We start from the raw sequence: 23,291 nt of genomic DNA on the forward strand, positions 1-23,291 counted from the left end.
GATGACAAGACCTCTTGCTCCAGATGCTGTTCTTGAGTTCATTTCTTGCAAGTACACAACCGTCTGTAAACTGCCAAATTGTCAATGCCTTACCAATGGACTGATATGCACTGTGACATGTCAGAACCAGACTTGTGACAACATGGTATGCATGGACCATGACATGCCTAAGAGTGACACTGATGATGAAGCTGAAGTCGAGCTTACAATTTCGACTCTTAAAAATCAGGAAAATTATGATTTAAAGGCATCTAATTACACAACTTGATATTAATTAAATTCTTTTAATCATGTTAGCACTATTTGTACCTCCCTATTTTAATTTCCACCCTATTTTCTGAACTTTACTCACAATTAAAGCTTGGAACTGACGTTTTTTGAAAATGCATGGGGTTTTGGCGGCCATCTTGGATGTAGCCTCGTTCTGAGTTTGAGCTACCAAACTGTCATGGCCATCATACTTTTTTGATATGTAGAGACCATAACAACTTCAAAAAACATAAAAGTGTTTGGTCCCTCTGAGTGGTACCGAAAAAGTGTCTGGCTCATGGCCTATTACGCTTTTTCTACGGTGTTGGCAAATCTTGTGAGTGGTGAACAAAAGGCGATGAGCTGCCCCTTTGTCCTTGCAAGTGTCCCTAGCTGTCCCAACAGAATAGCACTTTATCTCTCTTGGAGCGCGGCCAAATACACTACACGAAGCAACTCGTAATTTCTTGTTTCTTCAGCTCGCGCATCGGTACTGTAAAATATTTTTTGGCAGTACATAATTGGAATATTATTGCACTGTATGTGACCTTTCTTAATAGTCTCACAGTGCCTGAACCATGTTATATCTCCTTCCGCTCAGCCTTTGCTGTAATAACGCCGTACATGAACTTAAAGTTGTCCACATTTGTTTCATTAACAGAAACGTATACGATAACAAACATTGCCATATCGAATTATATATTCTGCGAGACATGAAATGAAAAATAGTTTTTATCGTGTAGCGATTATGACCGGATAGCACAGGCGGGTGCGTTCCATAAACCCAGATTCCGAAAGCAAATGTCACACAAGTAAATGTGATGTTGCACTGCTGTAATTTTCCCTGTCGGAGAAGTCCTTCTCACAAGATATATATTCGATTGTTTGGAGCAGGCCTATGACTATTACGCCCCAGTGTTGCTAAACATCTTGCAGACCTTTAGCCTGACATAGACGCAGACCTCCCATGTTCAAATTCATATCTGACAGGTGCCGAAAATATTGATTCCAACAAGAATGCAATATCTCAGTGGGTTATTGTTTTCCTAAGTAAGTGGAGTGCTTTCTACAACATTGGAGATAATGGTATCGCTGTCCTTCTGATATTCCCCCGAACGGAAGCTCTACCCATTTAGGGTACAATGTGTATGTTACGGATTTGTAGGGGATAGTCTTGAGACTTTTCTACTTTGACCAGGATTCTTCGAACTTGTAACAGTCGTTTGAGAAGATCAAGAGAGAAAGGGGTAGTGTGCGATGTATCTGGAGAAAGTTCGAAGAACGTTGCTGTATAATAATAGAAATACCGGTTATGTTTGAAAAGTACCTTCAATCTGATAGCCAGTGAGATTATTGTGAAAGATCGCAATATGTATCATCATAAACGGACCCAGATAAAAGTACATGTCATTCATGCCCACATTATATCCCATTCATAGACACGGGACATGGTTGTTACAGGTAGGGCAAACACTTTCTTCTATAGGTATCCGCCGGTTTCACGCTACATACATGTATTCAGATTATTGAGAAAAGTACCGACGAATGTTCTCCATCACACATATAATTGTATAGATATCCAGTGATTAGGGATAGCGCTGCAGCAACTTAATGAGTTTTACGACATACACTATCATCTGCAGCAGTACTGCCATACCTAGCATCTTTATTTATTACTCTCTTACATAAGGTGAAATATCACAGGGTTGTCATGGTAACGATAATTTGACATACTATTTATTGTCTTATTCTTTTATCTGCGATCAGAATTGAAATCAGTTTTGACGTGAGCATGTTAAGAGAAAAGAAGCTGTAAAACGAATATTAATGTGATCGAACCTATGTGTATAGGCCTTTGTAAAAGCGAGTTTCAAGCCACCTGCATAAAAAAGCTTTATGATAAATATCTGCTAATCCGTGGCACGATTCCAACCATATCATGAGCATGTGTTTGTGAATCATAATCAAATAGTGATGTTACAAGGCGTCCATGCCGCGTCAACAACACATGGAAACGCACGAGAATTGCAATACGGGCCCCTAAACCAATGATGCTCCGTGACCTGGAGACACATGTGATTGAGCGTATGTAGGGACGAGTAGAAGACAAAAGACAAAATGGATACTCGTGCCGTTATACTTTTGAATTATAAGTAAACATCCGTTCTTATATATGTTCGTCACGATATTGCTGAAATATTGCCGATGTGACGTTAAATTTTAACTCACTCACTCACTCTTATATATGTATACTTTTCAGTTTCAACCAAATGTACATTCGAAGGATATTTAAATCTAGGTTAAGCTATTTGAATCATATTTACAATTAAAAGACCCAAACAATGGACTGTTGTCAAAATATTTTGTTTTCCATATCTTGTCCCAGTCTGTATCCAGATACCATTTAATAGTCTATTATATGGTCTCTGCTGTATCATAGTCACACAACCATATTATTTCCCCTTCCACCCAGCCCTTACTATAATGCTTACGCCCTAAATGAAGCATATCTAGATATTCCCAGGTTCAGAGTTTGTTATAATCTGCAGGAAAACTCACTGCAGGGTTTGGGTTACAGAGTAAACATACCAAACACCCATGGCTGGCGGGGACCAACTTCTTCAGTAACATTTACATCTGCCAACGCTTAATTCGCAAGTGGTGAGGCAATACGCTAATGAGGCTAACGGTCCTGTACCATGTTTGTGAAATATCTATGATGCCTTATATGAAGTCTATAATCTAAGCAAGTCTAACTATGTATGGCTTTAAGTCATTGCTTGAAGAAAGGCTCCTTTAGAATTTTGTTTGGTAAATATTAGCATTTCACTGACTTAATCATATTGGAAAACACATGGCAACCTATACTTCATTGTGACTATGATTAAGATCATTGTAAAACACAAGGGTTATTTCCTTTGAGTTAACTGACAGGCTTTCGATATCAAATATTTGGAACTCCGGCCAAAGGTGATGTTATGCTGTCTGGAAATATAGCTTTTTTGTAATGCTTTGGTTGCACTTAATGACAATTTTTTGTTAAATATACATGATGTTTTTGAAGGATAATCTCAGTTGACTCAAAGACTTTGCACCTGTTTTCCCCCACTCTTTCCACACCCATCCTTCAGTTTTTATGTCTGTGACATGATCTGCACACTGATAATTTAAAACAGGTATATAAATAATAACTGTTTGCAGTCTTTACCCAGTTTAGTTGTCCATTTATTTAGCAATTTTCAGTTTCTACTATTTTCTGGAAATTTTGTACTGATGTGCATTTAACAGTTACACCCAATAACAGTAGAGCATACAGATAATACGTTTCGGTACTTTTATAGGTTAATAAGTTTACATTATATTCCATGATATTGGGATGCCAAAATGATTAACAATATTATATAATGTATAACAAATCAGACATCAAAAATTAAAAACGCATGAGCAACATGAATGCTGTCAGGTAGTAAGCTTTCAATAATTACAGAGAGTGATAAGTTATCTAACTCTATGAACTAATTGCAGTCACTAGAGTTTTCTATATTCTACCCCAGAGATGGAATCAACATAGGTGTACAGTATATTCCTTCGGGTAACTGAAATTTGAGAAAACGTCCATATGGGACAATATCTGTATTCCGAATCAAAAAGAGGCCATCCCAAGTAGTGGTGTCATCGATAGTATCGATGTTTGCATAGTCAGCTATGCGATACGAATGCATCAATACAAAACACATTTAGGCAATACATCAGGATATTTATATAGCGAGGGTCCATGATACATCGATGTATCGCCACAAGAGACGATATATCCCGATACTACGTAAGTACTACTTAAAGTTGTAAGGAGTATTACATTAGGAATAGGAAGGGAGTCTCTTTGAAATCCTTCTGAAATTTAAAAAAAAATTGAGCCTTATAAGAATTTGTTTGTATCTGTTACATGAACAAAGGAGTTGGTGTAGAAGTGAAAGAGTGTGAACATGTTTCAAACTCTCTGAACTGTACAATACTTGTCTTCAAGTAATTGAAATATGTTTTAGTTGTTTGACAAATAATACCATTTATTCACAACTATGAATGATGTCTTAGCTTTGTTAAGAAAGAGAACAAAGATGAGATACAATTTAGACAGCACACTTAAGAGTTTTTTCAGTGATTCTGAATTCTGATATACATTACATTGAATTGTTTGTGAAAGAATTGGTGTAGAAGCACAACCGCCCAAAGGAAACTTCAGTTTCAAATTTATTTTGAAGCGTGCTGAACATGTTTGACTGAACCTTCTTCAACATGAAATGCTGAAATTTTATTAGATCAACCGCTCTTTAAGTGTGTGTGGGTGTGTGAATGTAACACAGGTTTTAATGAATTTATAACTATTTTAAGTCACGATATGGCTGAAATATTGCCACTATGACTATAAACTTTAACTCACTCACTCTTGATATATCGTCTCGCCTCATTAAACTGGTATCAGGATATATCGTCTCCCCACTTAGGCTACGAAACACAGCTCTAATACCAAGTATGGGCATATAAACACATTTACAACTGTTACAGTAATTTACATCAGGAATCAGTAATACATTGTGATCATCTTTTCTGAAAGTATAGATAGCTATGATCATGAGTATGATAACTCATACAAGTGTGCACTAAAATTAGGGACCTACCGGTTCATGTCTGTGTGAACACACCTGTCTGTGTTTATTGCAATAAGCAGTCTCTCCTTGTATGTCATATATAACAAGTGTACCTAAGATCAGTTATTTAAACCATAATGTAATTTCCATTGCAAAAAGTATAAACGGTATTACCTACTGATCAGAAAGGCTTATCAGTACCCCACCGCCACCACCCCACCCTATGCCTACCCTATCCCACACCCTCTCCCTCTCACACACATGCACACACGTGCGCACACTCCCTAACATACATATCGTTCTGGCCCATAGTCCCAATATTTGAACCTTTTAAACAGACATCATGTGTGTATCAAGAAAGGCAGGCACGTTAATAGTGGTGCTCAGTCATGGGTATCACTTCGCCATGTGTTTCTAATGATCTCCGTGCATTATAGCGTGGTCCGACGCGCTAACGAACCCGATGTGACAGTTACATTACAGAACCATTGAAATGCATGTTAAAGTAGTGTTAATCTTGTAACACTATATTTACCCATTATCAACCATTTACGCGTGTACTAAATATATGACAAACCTAACCTTGGTCATACGAGATTTCAAAGGTATTAAAATGCATGTCCTACAATCACATCATTTACATATGTTACACATGCTATACAACACATGAAAACAATGGCCAGATTTACACACCAGTGAAATACTTGTAAATACAGAGTTGAGTGTTCGTTTATTTTAACACCCCTTTAAACGTGTGTAAATCTGACAGCCAGATGATACGTAGATTCCAAACGTTTGTTCATATGGAAGCCGGATGGAACATATATTTCCTAACGTTAGTACATTTGGGTAATATAGTCATTTAGTGTGGTGAAAGTGCTTGTGAAATCTTGGATATTATAGGACAGAAGTTCTATATAAGTATGTAGTTCCATGTATATAAATGTCCTACATAGACTGTTATTTTAATGTAGTTTTGTTAATAACCATGCCTTAATAAAATATACAATCTATTACTAAGTGATTGTTTGTATTCAATACTGATTAATGGGCTAAACCATTACAGACAGAGGTGATCAGTATGCCAAAGCGTGTGCAGTCATCACATAAAAAGTTGTTTAACAAACTATCATCATTATAAACATGATTGTTGACAGTTGGCGCGGAGGGGCGCACGGCAGCAAATGGTACAGACAGGTGCATCTGATGCACGGACATTTCGTGATAACTGATGTGTGCTGATGACGAAATGAAGTTCTCTGTACAGGCAAAACACTTTCAAATTAGACAACTTCCAGAAGAACCAGGTCAGACAGGCAATCACTAAACTGTACAAATACAATACGTCATTAATAGTTTTACAGAAAACAACTTGTGAGTAACGAAATACACACTATGGCGACTCTTACATCCTTTCAAGTATAGGTACAAAAAAATAGCAGGAGAGGACAGGAGAGTAATGTGCGAACGATCAGATATCGTACGTTTGAGAAATCATTTTCTCAGGACTATCCAGAAAAAACTTGATGCACGGTATGAGCCGGTGTATCTTGACGACACTTGGGTAAATGCGTATCATAGCGCCAGCAGTCAATGGGTACCCGATGGGAATAAGGGATTACGGAGGAAACTGCCGCTGGGGAAGGGGGAGAGATTGATTATTCGCCATGCTGGATGCGCAAGCCAGGGCTTCCTACCTGGTTGTGATCTGGTGTTCAGAGCCAAGGCCAAAGACAATAGGGACTACCATACAGAGATGAATGGAGACGTTTTCTTCGAGTGGGTTCAAAATAAGTTAGTTCCAGCTTTACTAAATTAGTCCCTTATAGTCATGGACAATGCGCCACAGCGTGCAGGATCCAAACATCAAAACTCCGACGTCCCACAATCGTAAGGGCGATATGATTGCTTGCTCTTCAAAAATTCAACATCCCGTAAACGTCGAAAGCGACGAAGCCTCAGCTGAACGAACTCATCACAACCCACAAACATATGGTGGCCCTTAGGGCCATCGCTTTCTCGCCTTAAAATTCGGAGGCGAGAAAGCGATATCGCGAGACGAGAAAGCGATAACACGAGACGAGAAAGCGATAACACGAGACGAGACGAGAAAGCGACAGCACGAGACGAGAAAGCGACAGCACGAGATGAGAAAGCGATAACACGAGACGAGAAAGCGATAACACGAGACGAGAAAGCGATAACACGAGACGAGAAAGCGATAGCACGAGACGAGAAACCCCGTATACAAGGTAGACATTTACATTAAGAGTAAAGCTCGTGAAATATTGCGGCTACCAAAAGGTGACGTTGCAAGATCAAATGTCACGTTTAAATTTAAATTACGTGACGTTGAAGCCTTGGTGACCGACTCGCTGGTTAAAATTACTGTTGACATGAGACAACACTGTGTAACTAAGGTTGTCAATGAAATTGAAGCAGGTTACTGGTCTATGATGGTCTCCAACAGGCAACTGTCGCACAGCTTGTTATTTACATCAGCCACTGATGACTGTGATGCCTCTGATGACGAAGTCACAGATCATTCAGAATAGATTTTGAGACGCTCCCCTCCGCACCTGTCTATTCCCGTTGCTGCCGTGCGCCCCTCCGCGCCAACTGTCAACAATCATGTTTATAATGATGATAGTTTGTTAAACAACTTTTTATGTGATGCATGACAATTTCTATAGCTGAAAAGATGTTTGGGTATAGGTTATTTATGAACATCTTGCCTCGTAATATTTATTAACTACCTTTCTAAACTGATATATTTAGCAATTCAAGGGGGCACTTTCTAGTCAAACAAAATTTAGTCTTACCACGTGAGGCCTCAAGATACATCATATTATACCCTTTCCTTGGAAGTCGAGCATTGGGCATGTTCAAAAGTTTACACCAGTATAACAAACAACGTTTGAAAACTGATATATAGTGAGGATATCTTCTACACTCACCGCGAAAGCAGAGATCGGCGGTAGAAGATATAACACCTAAAAATAACTTGCATGCCAATAAATGAATTGATTCTATTTCCTCAATCAAATATCTTAAAGAAAACATTTTAATCTACTGGTTTAACATTATTAAGTAACTTTATTACACAAAATAAAACCTTTCTAGCCTGCAAGGAAGCATTAGCAAGATGCTTACTCCAACTTAAACTCCTTGAGAAAGTAACCCCCACGTACTTATATGCAGGGACACACTCAATCAACTTATTACCGTAATACCACATACCTTGATCAAATTTTACCATTTTTAAAAGCAACGACCTTAGTTTTCTCCAGATTTACAGCAAGTCAATATCTCTGACAAAAATCATAAACAAAATTAATCCTCTTTTGAAGGCTAAAAACCGTATCAGCAGTAAGAGTAACATCATCAGCAACAAGCAGGAGGAACAACTAAACCTTCTGCTTTTTGCTGACGATGTTACTCTTATTGCCGATACGGTTTGGGCCTTCAAAAGAGGATAAAAAAAATAATATCGAAAGCGCCATGTAAACAAAGAGAAGCCAGGAAAGTCTCATGGTATAGACCCGCTGTCTGGACCGGCACAGAAGTGAACAAACACTGCATAACGACCAAGCTTGGATTCACAAGGTTAGCTACAGATGAAACATGTCACTTTCCAAATTATAGTATGTGATTTTCAGCAGTTCGTAACGTGCATTATTCTTTTTTCTCTCAAATGAATAATTTATGTGTTGCAAGATTATACATTTTTATAATTACACGTTTTAATTTACTCTGCTTTCGGTTAGCTTTATGTACAAATAAAATGATAAGTCATAAGAAAGATGTCCCCCGTTCCACTGGAATGCTACATCTCACACTGACTACGCGGAGTTGTAGACCCACCATATGAAAAGGCAGACCCTGATGGACCAACATGTCACCAATACCATATGAACCTCCCTTGTCCTACCAGACAGCAGACTGTTTTATATTACATATTGATAATCTGTATGATTCTAACCAGAGCCTGATGGACCAACATGTCACCAATACCATATGAACCTCCCTTGTCCTACCAGACAGCAGACTGTTTTATATTACATATTGATAATCTGTATGATTCTAACCAGAGCCTGATGGACCAACATGTCACCAATACCATATGAACCTCCCTTGTCCTACCAGACAGCAGACTGTTTTATATTACATATTGATAATCTGTATGATTCTAACCAGAGCCTGATGGACCAACATGTCACCAATACCATATGAACCTCCCTTGTCCTACCAGACAGCAGACTGTTTTATATTACATATTGATAATCTGTATGATTCTAACCAGAACCTGATGGACCAACATGTCACCAATACCATATGAACCTCCCTTGTCCTACCAGACAGCAGACTGTTTTATATTACATATTGATAATCTGTTTGATTCTAACCAGAACCTGATGGACCAACATGTCACCAATACCATATGAACCTCCCTTGTCCTACCAGACAGCAGACTGTTTTATATTACATATTGATAATCTGTATGATTCTAACCAGAGCCTGATGGACCAACATGTCACCAATACCATATGAACCTCCCTTGTCCTACCAGACAGCAGACTGTTTTATATTACATATTGATAATCTGTATGATTCTAACCAGAGCCTGATGGACCAACATGTCACCAATACCATATGAACCTCCCTTGTCCTACCAGACAGCAGACTGTTTTATATTACATATTGAGAATCTGTATGATTCTAACCAGAGCCTGATGGACCAACATGTCACCAATACCATATGAACCTCCCTTGTCCTACCAGACAGCAGACTGTTTTATATTACATATTGATAATCTGTATGATTCTAACCGCCGCCATATAGCGGGAATATTGCCTAGTGCGGCGTTAAACAGCAAACACCAAAACTGTATGATTTGAATGAAGTTGTCACGATCACCATGCGTAGAAATATTACTGGTGATGAGTCGTCTTGCTATCAGCCACCGAGTTGCCTGGACCAGAATTGGTACAGGCAAGTGACGGGGTCTTAAACATCACTGAAATTCACTTGCCCAAAGATTATTTCAAATCGCCTTTCGGCGCGCTGTTTACTTTTCCCCATCTCCAGACTGACGCGGACGTGATGGCGAGCACGAGAGAATAAGAGCGGCCATAACGGAATGTAACGATCGGGCAGCGAGAGGACTAACAAACGCGATTAGAGATCATCTCGAGCTGGTAATCGTTCCTATAACGTTATTGACGGCAGGCGGCATCAATTTGCTGTGTGTGCTCGACCCCTATTGTTAAGCGACAATCGGATTTGAAAGGCCCACTGAACACGGTTAAGGCTAACAAACATCTTTCTGGATGGCATTTCGATTTCCTCTACATCCATGCCTCCTCCTCGCTCGCCAGATTTTGCCGTATTGTGTGAGGCTCTGTGATTTCCCACCTCTCCCCTCAGAGTGCGAGACGTGATTGAGCAATTGCAGGCAGTCCATCGACCGACCAATGCGGTGTAGCTGCCGGGGGCACACACCTAGAAGGTGTCTAAGCCGTGGCCGGCCGGGGCTGTCTCATCAAAACTGGCAGCAATCTGCACAAAGTTTGGACACTGACATCCAAAATGAACAACAGTTGATAAATAGCTTACGCATGTCACATGTTTTCAAATACATGGACATGAAGAGAAAACACTGCTCTATCAACAACCGTACACTATTTTCAAATTGGAAATTCAAGACAAGAATTATCGATAAATTGTAGCAAATACTGATATGCGACTCTGATGTTCCAAATTGATAAATACTTCAGTGTCCCGTTGTATCGGCTTGACCTGTGACAGTGTCACTGTAGTCGCGTCAGTCAGGTACAGTCCCGATATGGTCTCGTCAATGTTGCAGGCCGACAAACATGTGAAATACCATGTATCTTAATACATACACGTGCGAGTAAACTTACAAGTGGCAAATATCAGAAGGCCGAGGATTCGGCATACATACTGCACACACATCGCTCAGACGTCTACACGTGTACATCGGTCGGCTTTTGGGTCTTTCTGACCGCTTAATTCAGCAGTTAGTTCAACATCCATTTATTAAAAATAGTCAACGTATTTATCTTAGATTAGCATTTTAAGTTCAACCTCTCTTTTGTTTCAAAAGTTTTACACACACAATTCCTTCTTTTCCCAACTGACGGACATTCTTGAGACAGATATATACATGTGGGGTGACGTGCCGTCTACTTGTTGCAGAACTATAGATCCTATCCACTTCAGTGTCAACCATGAAATAATGATTGACTGAAGGGCTCCGTCATATAGTATCACCATGCAGGGAGTCTTTGTTGGAGACAATTACAAAACACGCAGTGTGTAGGAAACGAGTAGGTCGTTCTATGTTAACGATATAATGTCGGAACACACTATTTTCAGGACAATCGCCAGGTGCAGCCAACAATGTATTTCTTGGGGTAAAATATGTGGACAAAATTATTTTTGCAAATTCTCTTCTTCGTAAACAAATAAAACATTTTAATAACAGCCCAATGCGGACACACGGGTATTGCATGTTTTGAAGTGTGCACTGTGCGGGTGTGTGTGGTGTGTGTGTCGTGTGTGTATGTTGTCTATGTGGGTGGTAGGTGGTAGGAGTGTGCGTGATGTGTGCGTGCGATGGTCCAGGAGCTGCTTACTGACCTCTCCTACTCAAGCTGTTGTATCGTTCCTTCACTCGCTGTTACCTGACACAATAATGCTGGGTTAAACAAACAAACACGCCGCTCATGTGCCGTGTGTGGTTCGGCGTGGTCGGGGATTATAATTGCTATATACATGATGATGAAACCTAGTTTTGTTCAAGCTAAGTTTTTAATGTCAGTTGTATGGAATAAACTTCCCGACGAACACTGTGGGTGGGTGAAGAACTTGTGCCGTCAGTACCGGAAAGTTTAACTATCAAGTTTTCAATCGGTGGAAGATAAGACGAGATCATTTTAGCTGATTGTAACTAAATACTGACGATAACATATTGCACGCTCTACCGATGTGCAGTCTAAATACGCGGAGGGCACGAGGGGTCCCGCACACGACTTCCAGTCAAAAGAAGGAAAACAAACACTCACTCGGACTAATAGTTGTCAATGGTGGAGGGGCTGGTATCGCTCGGTTTGTTTTGTGGGTGTAAGGACATACCGCACAAACTGAATTGATATTGGCGATACAGATTCCCCCCAGCAGCCGTCTGCAATAACAAGAAAGCTTTTGGGGCTTGATGTTGTACAGTTGGTGCTACTCGCTCTTCCGTCATTGACGGCAATACCAGGAAAACGTTTTTAGCGTCCACAGTGATATATCACAAAGCCTGTAGAATGATAATAATTGTAATAATAATAACAATACTTTTTGTGGTATCTGGGTCGACTCTGACTAGCTTGACATGAAAGCAGAACAAGGTACTTCTCCAGTGATCTCAGTTAACTAGGAAATCAACGATAAGTCTTTAAGTTATAAATGGTTTTGGAATCAATATCGTGAGAAGGATATAACGATAACATATTCTTGCTGGTACCAGCATATTATTTTATAGCTACGACAAAAAGATACTTATACGCTACTGTGAACAAGGTAAACATTTAGAATATATTCAAATACACACACAGGTTAGGTGGTACATCTCTCAGACGTTGTGCCAGTAGCAGAAAACATCCACAACTGACGGCGTGTAGAAGACTATTTCTGTGAGCGTCATACAATCTTGTCACATTTTTTGTTTTCCCTTCAGTGCGCCCTTGGGTCGGAAACAGGCTGCCCAGTTTAAGAGTGGGTAGCGTATACAAGTCTTTGTGTCATCGTTCCCCCGTCGCATGGAGCGAAGTTTATTCTGAGAAGCAACTGTTTACACAGGCCTCGGTGAAGTAAACGTGTAGTAAAAGGATAGTCACTCACTCATTCACATATTCGTTGATAATATATTTCTGTATGGATGCTTGACTCACACTTTCCAGTCAGACAAAATTCGGAACCCATTTGTGTTGTAGCTCATCTCGGCCAGCAATATGTATGTCAAATAAGGCTCCAGAAAGCCTTGGCAAATACGTGTACTCAGCAGGAATTCATTATCACAAAAATATCAAAATGCCAATCTGAATTAGAATAGTCCATATCCATTTTCCATTAAGTATATACTACAGAAAGTCCTTTCAAAATGTGACAAATAAAAGAGTTTACAGTTACAAAACCTGCTGTGTGTAAAAACCTCATGAGTGAATGAGTGAGTGAGTTGGGTTTTACACCGCTTTTAGCAATATTGCAGCAATATTACTGCGGGGAACCCCAGAAATGGACTTCACATTGTACCCATATGGGGAATCGAATCCCCCAAAAGCCTTATGAATTAATGAATGCATTTATAATACTTATCATAACAGCGAACTGTCACCTTGTATTTTTTAATTTGATGAAGACAGTGTTTTTCCCATGTGGCAGATGCTGCATTGCGCCATATCTGTAGTGTTTTAAGGGACGTGGTTCAGTACTACATGTCGTGAGTGTACACCTCGTGTTGTCATACATGGCTTAGTACTACGTGTCATGAGCGCACACCTTGTGTTGTCATACATGGTTCAGTACTACATGTCATGAGTGTACACCTCGTGTTGTCATACATGACTTAGTACTACGTGTCATGAGTGTACACCTTGTGTTGCCATACATGGTTCAGTACTATATGTCATGAGCGTACACCCCGTGTTGTCATACATGGTTCAGTACTACATGTCATGAGTGTAGACCTCGTGTTGTCATAAATGGCTTAGTACTACGTGTCATGAGTGTACACCTTGTGTTGTCATACATGGTTCAGTACTATATGTCATGAGCGTACACTCCGTGTTGTCATACATGGTTCAGTACTACATGTCATGAGTGTACACCTCGTGTTGTCATACATGGTTCAGTACTATATGTCATGAGCGTACACCCCGTGTTGTCATACATGGTTCAGTACTATATGTCATGAGCGCACACATTGTGTTGTCATACATGGTTCAGTACTACATGTCATGAGTGTACACCTTGTGTTGTCAAACATGGTTCAGTACTATATGTCATGAGCGTACACCCCGTGTTGTCATACATGGTTCAGTACTACATGTCATGAGCGCACACCTTGTGTTGTCATACATGGTTCAGTACTACATGTCATGAGCGTACACCTCGTGTTGTCATACATGGTTCAGTACTATATGTCATGAGCGCACACCTTGTGTTGTCATACATGGTTCAGTACTACATGTCATGAGTGTACACCTCGTGTTGTCATACATGACTTAGTACTACGTGTCATGAGTGTACACCTCGTGTTGCCATACATGGTTCAGTACTATATGTCATGAGCGTACACCCCGTGTTGTCATACATGGTTCAGTACTACATGTCATGAGTGTAGACCTCGTGTTGTCATAAATGGCTTAGTACTACATGTCATCAGTGTACACTTTGTGTTGTCATAAATGGCTAAGTACTACATGTCATGAGTGTACACCCCGTGTTGTCATACATGATTCAGTACTACATGTCATCAGTGTACACCTTGTGTTGTCATAAATGGCTAAGTACTACATGTCATGAGCGTACACCCCGTGTTGTCATACATGGTTCAGTACTACATGTCATCAGTGTACACCTTGTGTTGTCATAAATGGCTAAGTACTACATGTCATGAGTGTACACCCCGTGTTGTCATACATGGTTCAGTACTACATGTCATGAGTGTTCACCTTGTGTTGTCATACATGGTTCAGTACTACGTGTCATGAGTGTTCACCTTGTGTTGTCATACATGGCTTAGTACTACGTGTCATGAGTGTACACCCCGTGTTGTCATACATGGCTTAGTACTACATGTCATGAGGGTACACCCCGTGTTGTCATACATGGTTCAGTACTACGTGTCATGAGTGTACACCTTGTGTTGTCATAAATGGCTAAGTACTACATGTCATGAGTGTACACCCCGTGTTGTCATACATGGTTCAGTACTATATGTCATGAGTGTACACCCCGTGTTGTCATACATGGCTTAGTACTACGTGTCATGAGTGTTCACCCCGTGTTGTCATACATGGCTTAGTACTACGTGTCATGAGTGTACACCTTGTGTTGTCATAAATGGCTAAGTACTACATGTCATGAGTGTACACCCCGTGTTGTCATACATGGCTTAGTACTATATGTCATGAGTATACACCTCGTGTTGTCATACATGGCTTAGTACTACGTGTCATGAGTGTGCACCTCGTGTTGTCATACATGGTTCAGTACTACATGTCATGAGTGTACACCTCCTGTTGTCATAAATGGCTTAGTACTACATGTCATGAGTGTACACCTCGTGTTGTCATACGTGGCTTAGTACTACATGTCATGAGTGTACACCCCGTGTTGTCATACATGGTTCAGTACTACATGTCATGAGTGTAGACCTCGTGTTGTCATAAATGGCTTAGTACTACATGTCATGAGTGTACAGCTCGTGTAGTCATACATGGTTCAGTACTATATGTCATGAGTGTACACCTTGTGTTGTCATACATGGTTCAGTACTACATGTCATGAGTGTACACCCCGTGTTGTCATACATGGTTCAGTACTACATGTCATGTGTGTACACCTCGTGTTGTCATACACGGCTCAATAAGAATCGACTAACGGGATAGGGTGTTCAGGCTCTCTGATTTGGTAATCGTATCCGATGTGTAGATCGATGCTCCTGCTGTTGTTTGTTCCATTTTCCGATTATTTACAGACGGCCGCCATATAGCATATGAATGTTGAGATGAGTACGGCGTTTAACACCAACCGACCTAACAAAAACAGACATAAAAAATGTCGTGAGTGAACACCTGGTGTTGTGGAACATGACTCTGTAGGGGGATGCATGTAGTGAGGGAGTGGATGAGTCAGGATTGACGCCTTTTAACAATTATTTAAGTTTGATTGCAAATAAGCTCTCAAATTCATCAGCCCATGTTTCGGTCAGGTTAACCAGAAGACACCTCCATTGCAATTATTTATATCAACGTACAGTTGGTTATAATGCCACCGTTTGCTGAGAAAATATGGCATTATAGCTAGGGTATTATATATTAGGGCATGAAATCCGTTCTGGCAAAAACATGGCATTATATCCAGGTTGGCATTATAACCAGGGTGCACTGTATAATTGTGTATATGGTCTCCGGTCCTAATGAAGTGAGTGAGTGAGCCTGGTTTTACTCTGCTTTTAGCAATATTCCTGCAATATCACGGCGGGGGACACCAGAAATTGGATTCACACATTGTACCAATGTGGGGAATCGAACCTGAATCTTCGACGTGAGGAGCGAACGCTTTAACCACTAGACTACCGTACCGCTTTCCTGATGAAGACACACTGCCGACCAACTATGATGAAGCAGTCTTCATGTCTCTTGCCGTCGTGTCTTTCATTATACTCAATAGTGACGACTCGTCTCTGCCCCCATTGACAACCTAAACAGTGTGTTTAAAGCATTATCCACGATACCGCTTTGTTTCATATCCTCAAATCTGTTATCAATATAATATGTATACATGTACGTGTGCTATGAACCTTCGTTCACCTGATGAATGGTCAATGGTTTTCATGAGAGAAATCAGTGTGTAGACTTGTGTTTAATACATTACATTGATTACTTGTGTAAACACCATAAGGACAGTACACATAACACTTCTCACATGATGCCTCGGCACACCACACGGTTTGAGACCAGGGGCAGGCAGGGTGTGTACATGCATTGTATTGGGTATGAGTTTACCTGTATCATTTGGTTATTTCTTGGGGAAAAAAATTCTTCGTAAATATATAAAATTCATGTAATGTCTTACACTATAGTTACATATGTAATCGAAGTTTCTGTGTGGAACTCATATTACTGTTATTACATCCAATATTACGACTGTTTCCCGTGTCATTAATTAATTAGTGACATACAAGTACTGATTCCTCATATTAAACAAACTTGTCCATATACATTCAAATGTACTATCTAAAATTATAGTGTTAATAGACATCCAGAATGTCTCTGCATGTTTCGAGCCGTAGCTCTTTTTCATGTGTATATACATATGTCTTACAAAGGGCACGTATATTAGAATCGTGATAAACTGACATATGGAATTACCTGCAAGAAAGTTTCTCGTAAATATGCGTTTCAGAGACAGGGAAACTGGGGAACTCCATAGTTACGAATGGGCTTGACGACCGTGCATTACGAAAGTGGTCACAAGTACATTATGAAACAAAGTATTTGACCATAGATTATTGTTTGTTAAAAGCAATAATTCAACGCAGCATTGTCAACGACTCTGTCGGTCACTTTGTCTTCACTTATCAGTGTAATTAAACACGATGTATGCATGTTAAATAGTAATAAATCACGGAATGTTACCCACGAAACTGTCCCGGTTTCATCTTTGCAGCAGACATCAACATTATTCTTTCATTGAAATATGTGATGATCTGGCATGCGCTAACTACATATATTTGATGCCTCACTTGCTGTTACGCCTCAATCCCATCAGTATATTGCATCATGAAGGAATGAGGTAATACTCGAGAAGGAAGGCACTAGCTGTACTTTCTGTTAGCCTAATAACTTTAACGACTGTGAAGATTTGCTCTGTCGTGCCTAAGGATGTATAATGAACTGTGCGTGGTGTGAGGCGGGTGTTAGATCCTCATGCCACTCTCCGGTCCACTAGTCGCCCGGGAGCCTCACGAGACCCTTGCTCAGTCCCCACACTCAATATACAGACACAAGTGATGGCTCAATTGGACTCGCGCATGCGCACGTCACGTAGTGTGGTCCATTAAAATGAGACTTAAGTTGAGTAAGTTGTGAAGAAAGACGTGTCCAAGTTGGCAGGCGGTCGCCACGCACGACGGGAGCGATATATTGGCGGACAGAGAAGAGAAATTAATATACACCTCGCCTCATCTCACTGGTCAAGAATGGAACAGATCAGACCAGCAGTCATGACCTTTTTTTCTGGACAGTATCCTGCAGCTAATATTGCTCAAGGGTAAACACACTTGCAAAATTTACTTCCATTAACAATACAATACATTTTTTCTTGTAAATGTAGAACATTAAGGTTAAGCTTGGAAGCAGGTAAATGCGTGTGGTTGTCATGATCCGTGTTCGCATATGGTTCACGTGAAATGAAATGTTGTCTTATATCGAAATTTAAAACAATTTTCAATATCATAATGGTTTTGAGTGTTATCATGTTTATTTCTTGTTATTCTTGTATAATGTTGCTTTTCCAGTTTACACCTAGAGCGTCTGAGGTTCAGCTGCCAGGCACCCCCTGTGTTCACCCCCATGTTCCAGGGCATGATGCCTCCTGCTGCCCACATGAACTCTACACAGTCCATCCAGCCCAGATTTGCCGCACCCACACCTACCTTTCCTGGGGGTGGATTGTGTGTCTCTCAGGAGGAGTTAGACATGGTACTGTATGGTTATGCCAAGGGGAAGACCGGCGACCAGTATCACGGCCATGCTCTTTCGGGTCTTAGGATAGGAGACATCAGTCATGGTAAGTTCTTTGCCAGTAACACGTAAATATTAAAATATTCCACTGTCCTGAAAATGAAAACATATATGTGCTATTGTCACCATAAAAGGTAAATCACTTTAACGCTGAAATAATTTTATAAATTATAAATATATTTAACAACTAAAACGTGGCGAGAGGTTTTAACCATACAACGTTTTAGTCAATAGACACATGTATGACTGCGCAAACTGTTCATAGCGACAATGTCATTAACAAGATTTTTAGATTGAAGCCAAACACCATTATGCGTTGTAATATTCTTTAAGAAAGGATTTAATTATTGTGGAAAGAGTTTTGTCGCCTTTATTATCATGTAAACAAGACCTCTCGTATCATAGGTTTAATTTATCAAACGTAAAGACATGAGACCTGCTAAACAACTGCAGCCATATTGAACACATCAACGACTGTTATTGTATATTTCTGTTATTATTATCTTAATGTTTTATGTTTGTTGTAGGAAATTATTATTTGTTTCATTCTCTCAGAACTGATTACCTAAACTATTGAGTAAAACACAGGTTGTGTGGAATACATCATGTTCACCTGTATGTTGAAAGTTGAAGTCGTGTCGTTATCTCCATCATTATTCATTGGACAAAATTGTTTGTTGAAGTCTCTAGTTTTACAAATATATTTTAAAGGTGGAGATATTAATCGTGCTTCACAGGACAAACAACAATATTGGAAAGCTATTTACATGACGAACACACACGAGATTTCCACTTCTACCTCTGTACTTGGTTCACATGTTAACACAAATGGTATACGTTTTATGTACTATCAGGAGGTATTTCGCGTTTTCAACGAAAGTAAGTGATGATTGTGAAAATATTGAAATCTCCAAGGTGTAAAAAATAAAACGTTTCAATATGGCATAGAAACGTAAAGGATACGTGTGATACTCTGTGTTCAAACACCTTGGTGACTAGCATGGTCATCTACCTCCAGTTGTTGGCAGTGTATAGCCTGTTTTTATCTTGTCTTGTCGTCTATAGTTAAACTGTTGAAATGTTAATTACAAGTTTTAAATCGAAATCTGCGATAATCTAGTTGTCTTACTGTCCTTCGTTGACAGGTTTTTATATTTTACCTTTATTTCATATGAAATTATAACTTGTTTTTAGTCACGATATGGCGGAAATATTGCCGGTGTGACTTAAAATCTCAACTCACTCAGTCACACACTCAATGTGTTCAAAGAAGCTATACAGTGATACTCTATGTTCAAAGAAGCGATAGCTATTCAGTGATACTCTATGTTCAAAGAAGCGGTAGCTATACAGTGATACTCTATGTTCAAAGAAGCGATAGCAGTGATACTCTATGTTCAAAGAAGCGGTAGCTATACAGTGATACTCTATGTTCAAAGAAGCGAGAGCTATACAGTGATACTCTATGTTCAAAGAAGCGGTAGTTATACAGTGATACTCTATGTTCAAAGAAGCGGTAGCTATACAGTGATACTCTATGTTCAAAGAAGCGGTAGCTATACAGTGATACTCTATGTTCAAAGAAGCGGTAGCTATACAGTGATACTCTATGTTCAAAGAAGCGGTAGTTATACAGTGATACTCTATGTTTCAAAGTGATACTCTATGTTCAAAGAAGCGGTAGTTATACAGTGATACTCTATGTTCAAAGAAGCGGTAGCTATACAGTGATACTCTATGTTCAAAGAAGCGGTAGCTATACAGTGATACTCTATGTTCAAAGAAAGATACAGTGGTAGTTATACAGTGATACAGTGATACTCTATGTTCAAAGAAGCGGTAGTTATACAGTGATACTCTATGTTCAAAGAAGCGGTAGTTATACAGTGATACTCTATGTTCAAAGAAGCGTTATAGTTAGAAGCGGTAGTGATACTCTATGTTCAAAGAAGCGGTAGCTATACAGTGATACTCTATGTTCAAAGAAAGCGGTAGTTATTGCCGAGTCGATACTCTCAAAGAAGCGGTTCAGTGATACTCTATGTTCAAAGAAGCGGTAGTTATACAGTGATACTCTATGTTCAAAGAAGCGGTAGTTATACAGTGATACTCTATGTTCAAAGAAGCGGTAGCGGTAGTTATACAGTGATACTCTATGTTCAAAGAAGCGGTAGTTATACAGTGATACTCTATGTTCAAAGAAGCGGTAGCTATACAGTGATACTCTATGTTCAAAGAAGCGGTAGCTATACAGTGATACTCTATGTTCAAAGAAGCGGTAGTTATACAGTGATACTCTATGTTCAAAGAAGTGGTAGTTATACAGTGATACTCTATGTTCAAAGAAGCGGTAGTTATACAGTGATACTCTATGTTCAAAGATACAGTGATACTCTGTTATGTTCAAAGAAGCGTTATAGCTATACAGTGATACTCTATGCTATACAGTGATACTCTATACTCTATGTTCAAAGAAGCGGTAGCTATACAGTGATACTCTATGTTCAAAGAAGCGGTAGTTATACAGTGATACTCTATGTTCAAAGAAGCGGTAGTTATACAGTGATACTCTATGTTCAAAGAAGCGGTAGTTATACAGTGATACTCTATGTTCAAAGAAGCGGTAGCTATACAGTGATACTCTATGTTCAAAGAAGATACTCTATGTAGTTATACAGTGATACTCTATGTTATGTTCATAATGTTCAAAGAAGCGTAGTTATACAGTGATACTCTATGTTCAAAGTAGTTATACAGTGATACTCTATGTAGTTATACAGTGATACTCTATGTTCAAAGAAGCGTTAGAAGCGAGTAGTTATACAGTGATACTCTATGTTCAAAGAAGCGGTAGTTATACAGTGATACTATGTTACTCTATGTTCAAAGAAGCGGTAGTTATACAGTGATACTCTATGTTCAAAGAAGCGGTGATAGCTATATACAGTGATACTCTATGTTCAAAGAAGCGATAGCTATACAGTGATACTCTATGTTCAAAGAAGCGATAGCTATACAGTGATACTCTATGTTCAAAGAAGCGATAGCTATACAGTGATACTCTATGTTCAAAGAAGCGATAGTTATACAGTGATACTCTATGTTCAAAGAAGCGGTAGCTATACAGTGATACTCTATGTTCAAAGAAGCGGTAGTTATACAGTGATACTCTATGTTACAGTGATAAAAGAAGCGTTCAAAGAAGCGGTAGTTATACAGTGATACTCTATGTTCAAAGAAGCGGTAGTTATACAGTGATACTCTATGTTCAAAGAAGCGGTAGTTATACAGTGATACTCTATGTTCAAAGAAGCGATAGTTATACAGTGATACTCTATGTTCAAAGAAGCGATAGATACTATACGGTATAGTGATACTCTTTGTTTACTTTACAAACATGTTTAGTTCAACGGTCATCAAAGTAAGTGTTAATGATATTATTAAGTACAAATTCGGTATAAGCACCACGGAAAAAATAACTTATATGACATCACGCTCGTTTGTAATGTTAACGAAACTATACGCATGGACATATGTAAATGACAAATTTCTGTGGAATAATCTTGGTAGTTTGAGTTGACTGCCGATGAAAGTGAGCGGCGCTCTTCAACCAATCACAACCTGGTGCGTCAACGCCCACCAATCAATAGGATCAAAAAAGCAGTGTTGGCCGCATCTTAAGTGGATGCTTGCATGGGGATGTGACATTGGGACAGGTCATTCACAGCTTAGAATAGCTCTCTATTAAATAAAGATTTAGACTTCATCATGATGATTCGACGAGCCATGATAAAGCTTTGCTTGTTGTGTTGCGTACCCTGTAGGGTAACGCAGCATTATGGTTTCCAGATACACCGGAGTGGATGCAGATTAAATGAACGAAGGTTCAATGGATTATTTGCCTTTGTTGTATCAACAGCAGTGTAACAACACGGTTACTTTCCCCACAACTAACTCTCAATAAGTGGTGGTAGACTGGACTTACAGAATTCGCCAAGTCTAGCATTGTTGGATGCTTTTAGCGCTGGGGTGTCACTGGCGTGTTGTTGAAGGTGCCCGGGGTGTTGGTGTTCCGATACCTGTGACGCCTACCCCAGCTGGCGCGAAGTAAATGTTTGATCACAATCATCCATACAAGGTTTCAAACCCAGGCTCCTCGCACACATCACCTCCCACCTCAGACTACCCAGGCTCCTCGCACACATCACCTCCCACCTCAGACTACCCAGGCTCCTCGCACACATCACCTCCCACCTCAGACTACCCAGGCTCCTCGCACACATCACCTCCCACCTAGACAGACTACCCAGGCTCCTCGCACACATCACCTCCCACCTCAGACTAGTATCAAACCCAGGCTCCTCGCACACATCACCTCCCACCTCAGACTAGTATCAAACCCAGGCTCCTCGCACACATCACCTCCCACCTCAGACTAGTATCAAACCCAGGCTCCTCGCACACATCACCTCCCACCTCAGACTAGTATCAAACCCAGGCTCCTCGCATCATCACCTCCCCACCTCAGACTAGTATCAAACCCAGGCTCCTCGCACACATCACCTCCCACCTCAGACTAGTATCAAACCCAGGCTCCTCGCACACATCACCTCCCACCTCAGACTAGTATCAAACCCAGGCTCCTTGCACACATCAGCTCCCACCTCAGACTAGTATCAAACCCAGGCTCCTCGCACACATCACCTCCCACCTCAGACTAGTATCAAACCCAGGCTCCTCGCACACATCAATTCCACCTCATACTAGTATCAAACGTTGTCTTAGCAAAACCTTTCTCGAATAAAATATAACATAGCACTCTTACCCTTACAAAATATGCAGCTTTCTGAAAAT

At 40.0% G+C, this 23,291-nt stretch overlaps 1 protein-coding gene across 5 annotated transcripts in view; it reads left to right on the forward strand.

Annotated features, from left to right (window-relative positions):
* Positions 1–23,291, forward strand: part of LOC124288248 (PR domain zinc finger protein 14-like) — an 81,185-nt gene that overhangs the window by 28,228 nt on the left and 29,666 nt on the right. For 4 of the 5 annotated variants that reach the window (XM_046724779.1, XM_046724798.1, XM_046724792.1 and 1 more), the window contains one exon: positions 18,212–18,483. In XM_046724779.1, the coding sequence (XP_046580735.1) occupies positions 18,212–18,483 (272 nt within the window). Of the gene's footprint in view, positions 1–17,878; positions 17,965–18,211; positions 18,484–23,291 lie in introns of those variants that run through there. The other variant, XM_046724778.1, reaches the window with a different exon arrangement.

This window comes from Haliotis rubra, unplaced genomic scaffold, assembly GCF_003918875.1.
Source record: "Haliotis rubra isolate DU_JTF1 unplaced genomic scaffold, ASM391887v1 Scf111, whole genome shotgun sequence".
NCBI lineage: Eukaryota > Metazoa > Mollusca > Gastropoda > Lepetellida > Haliotidae > Haliotis > Haliotis rubra.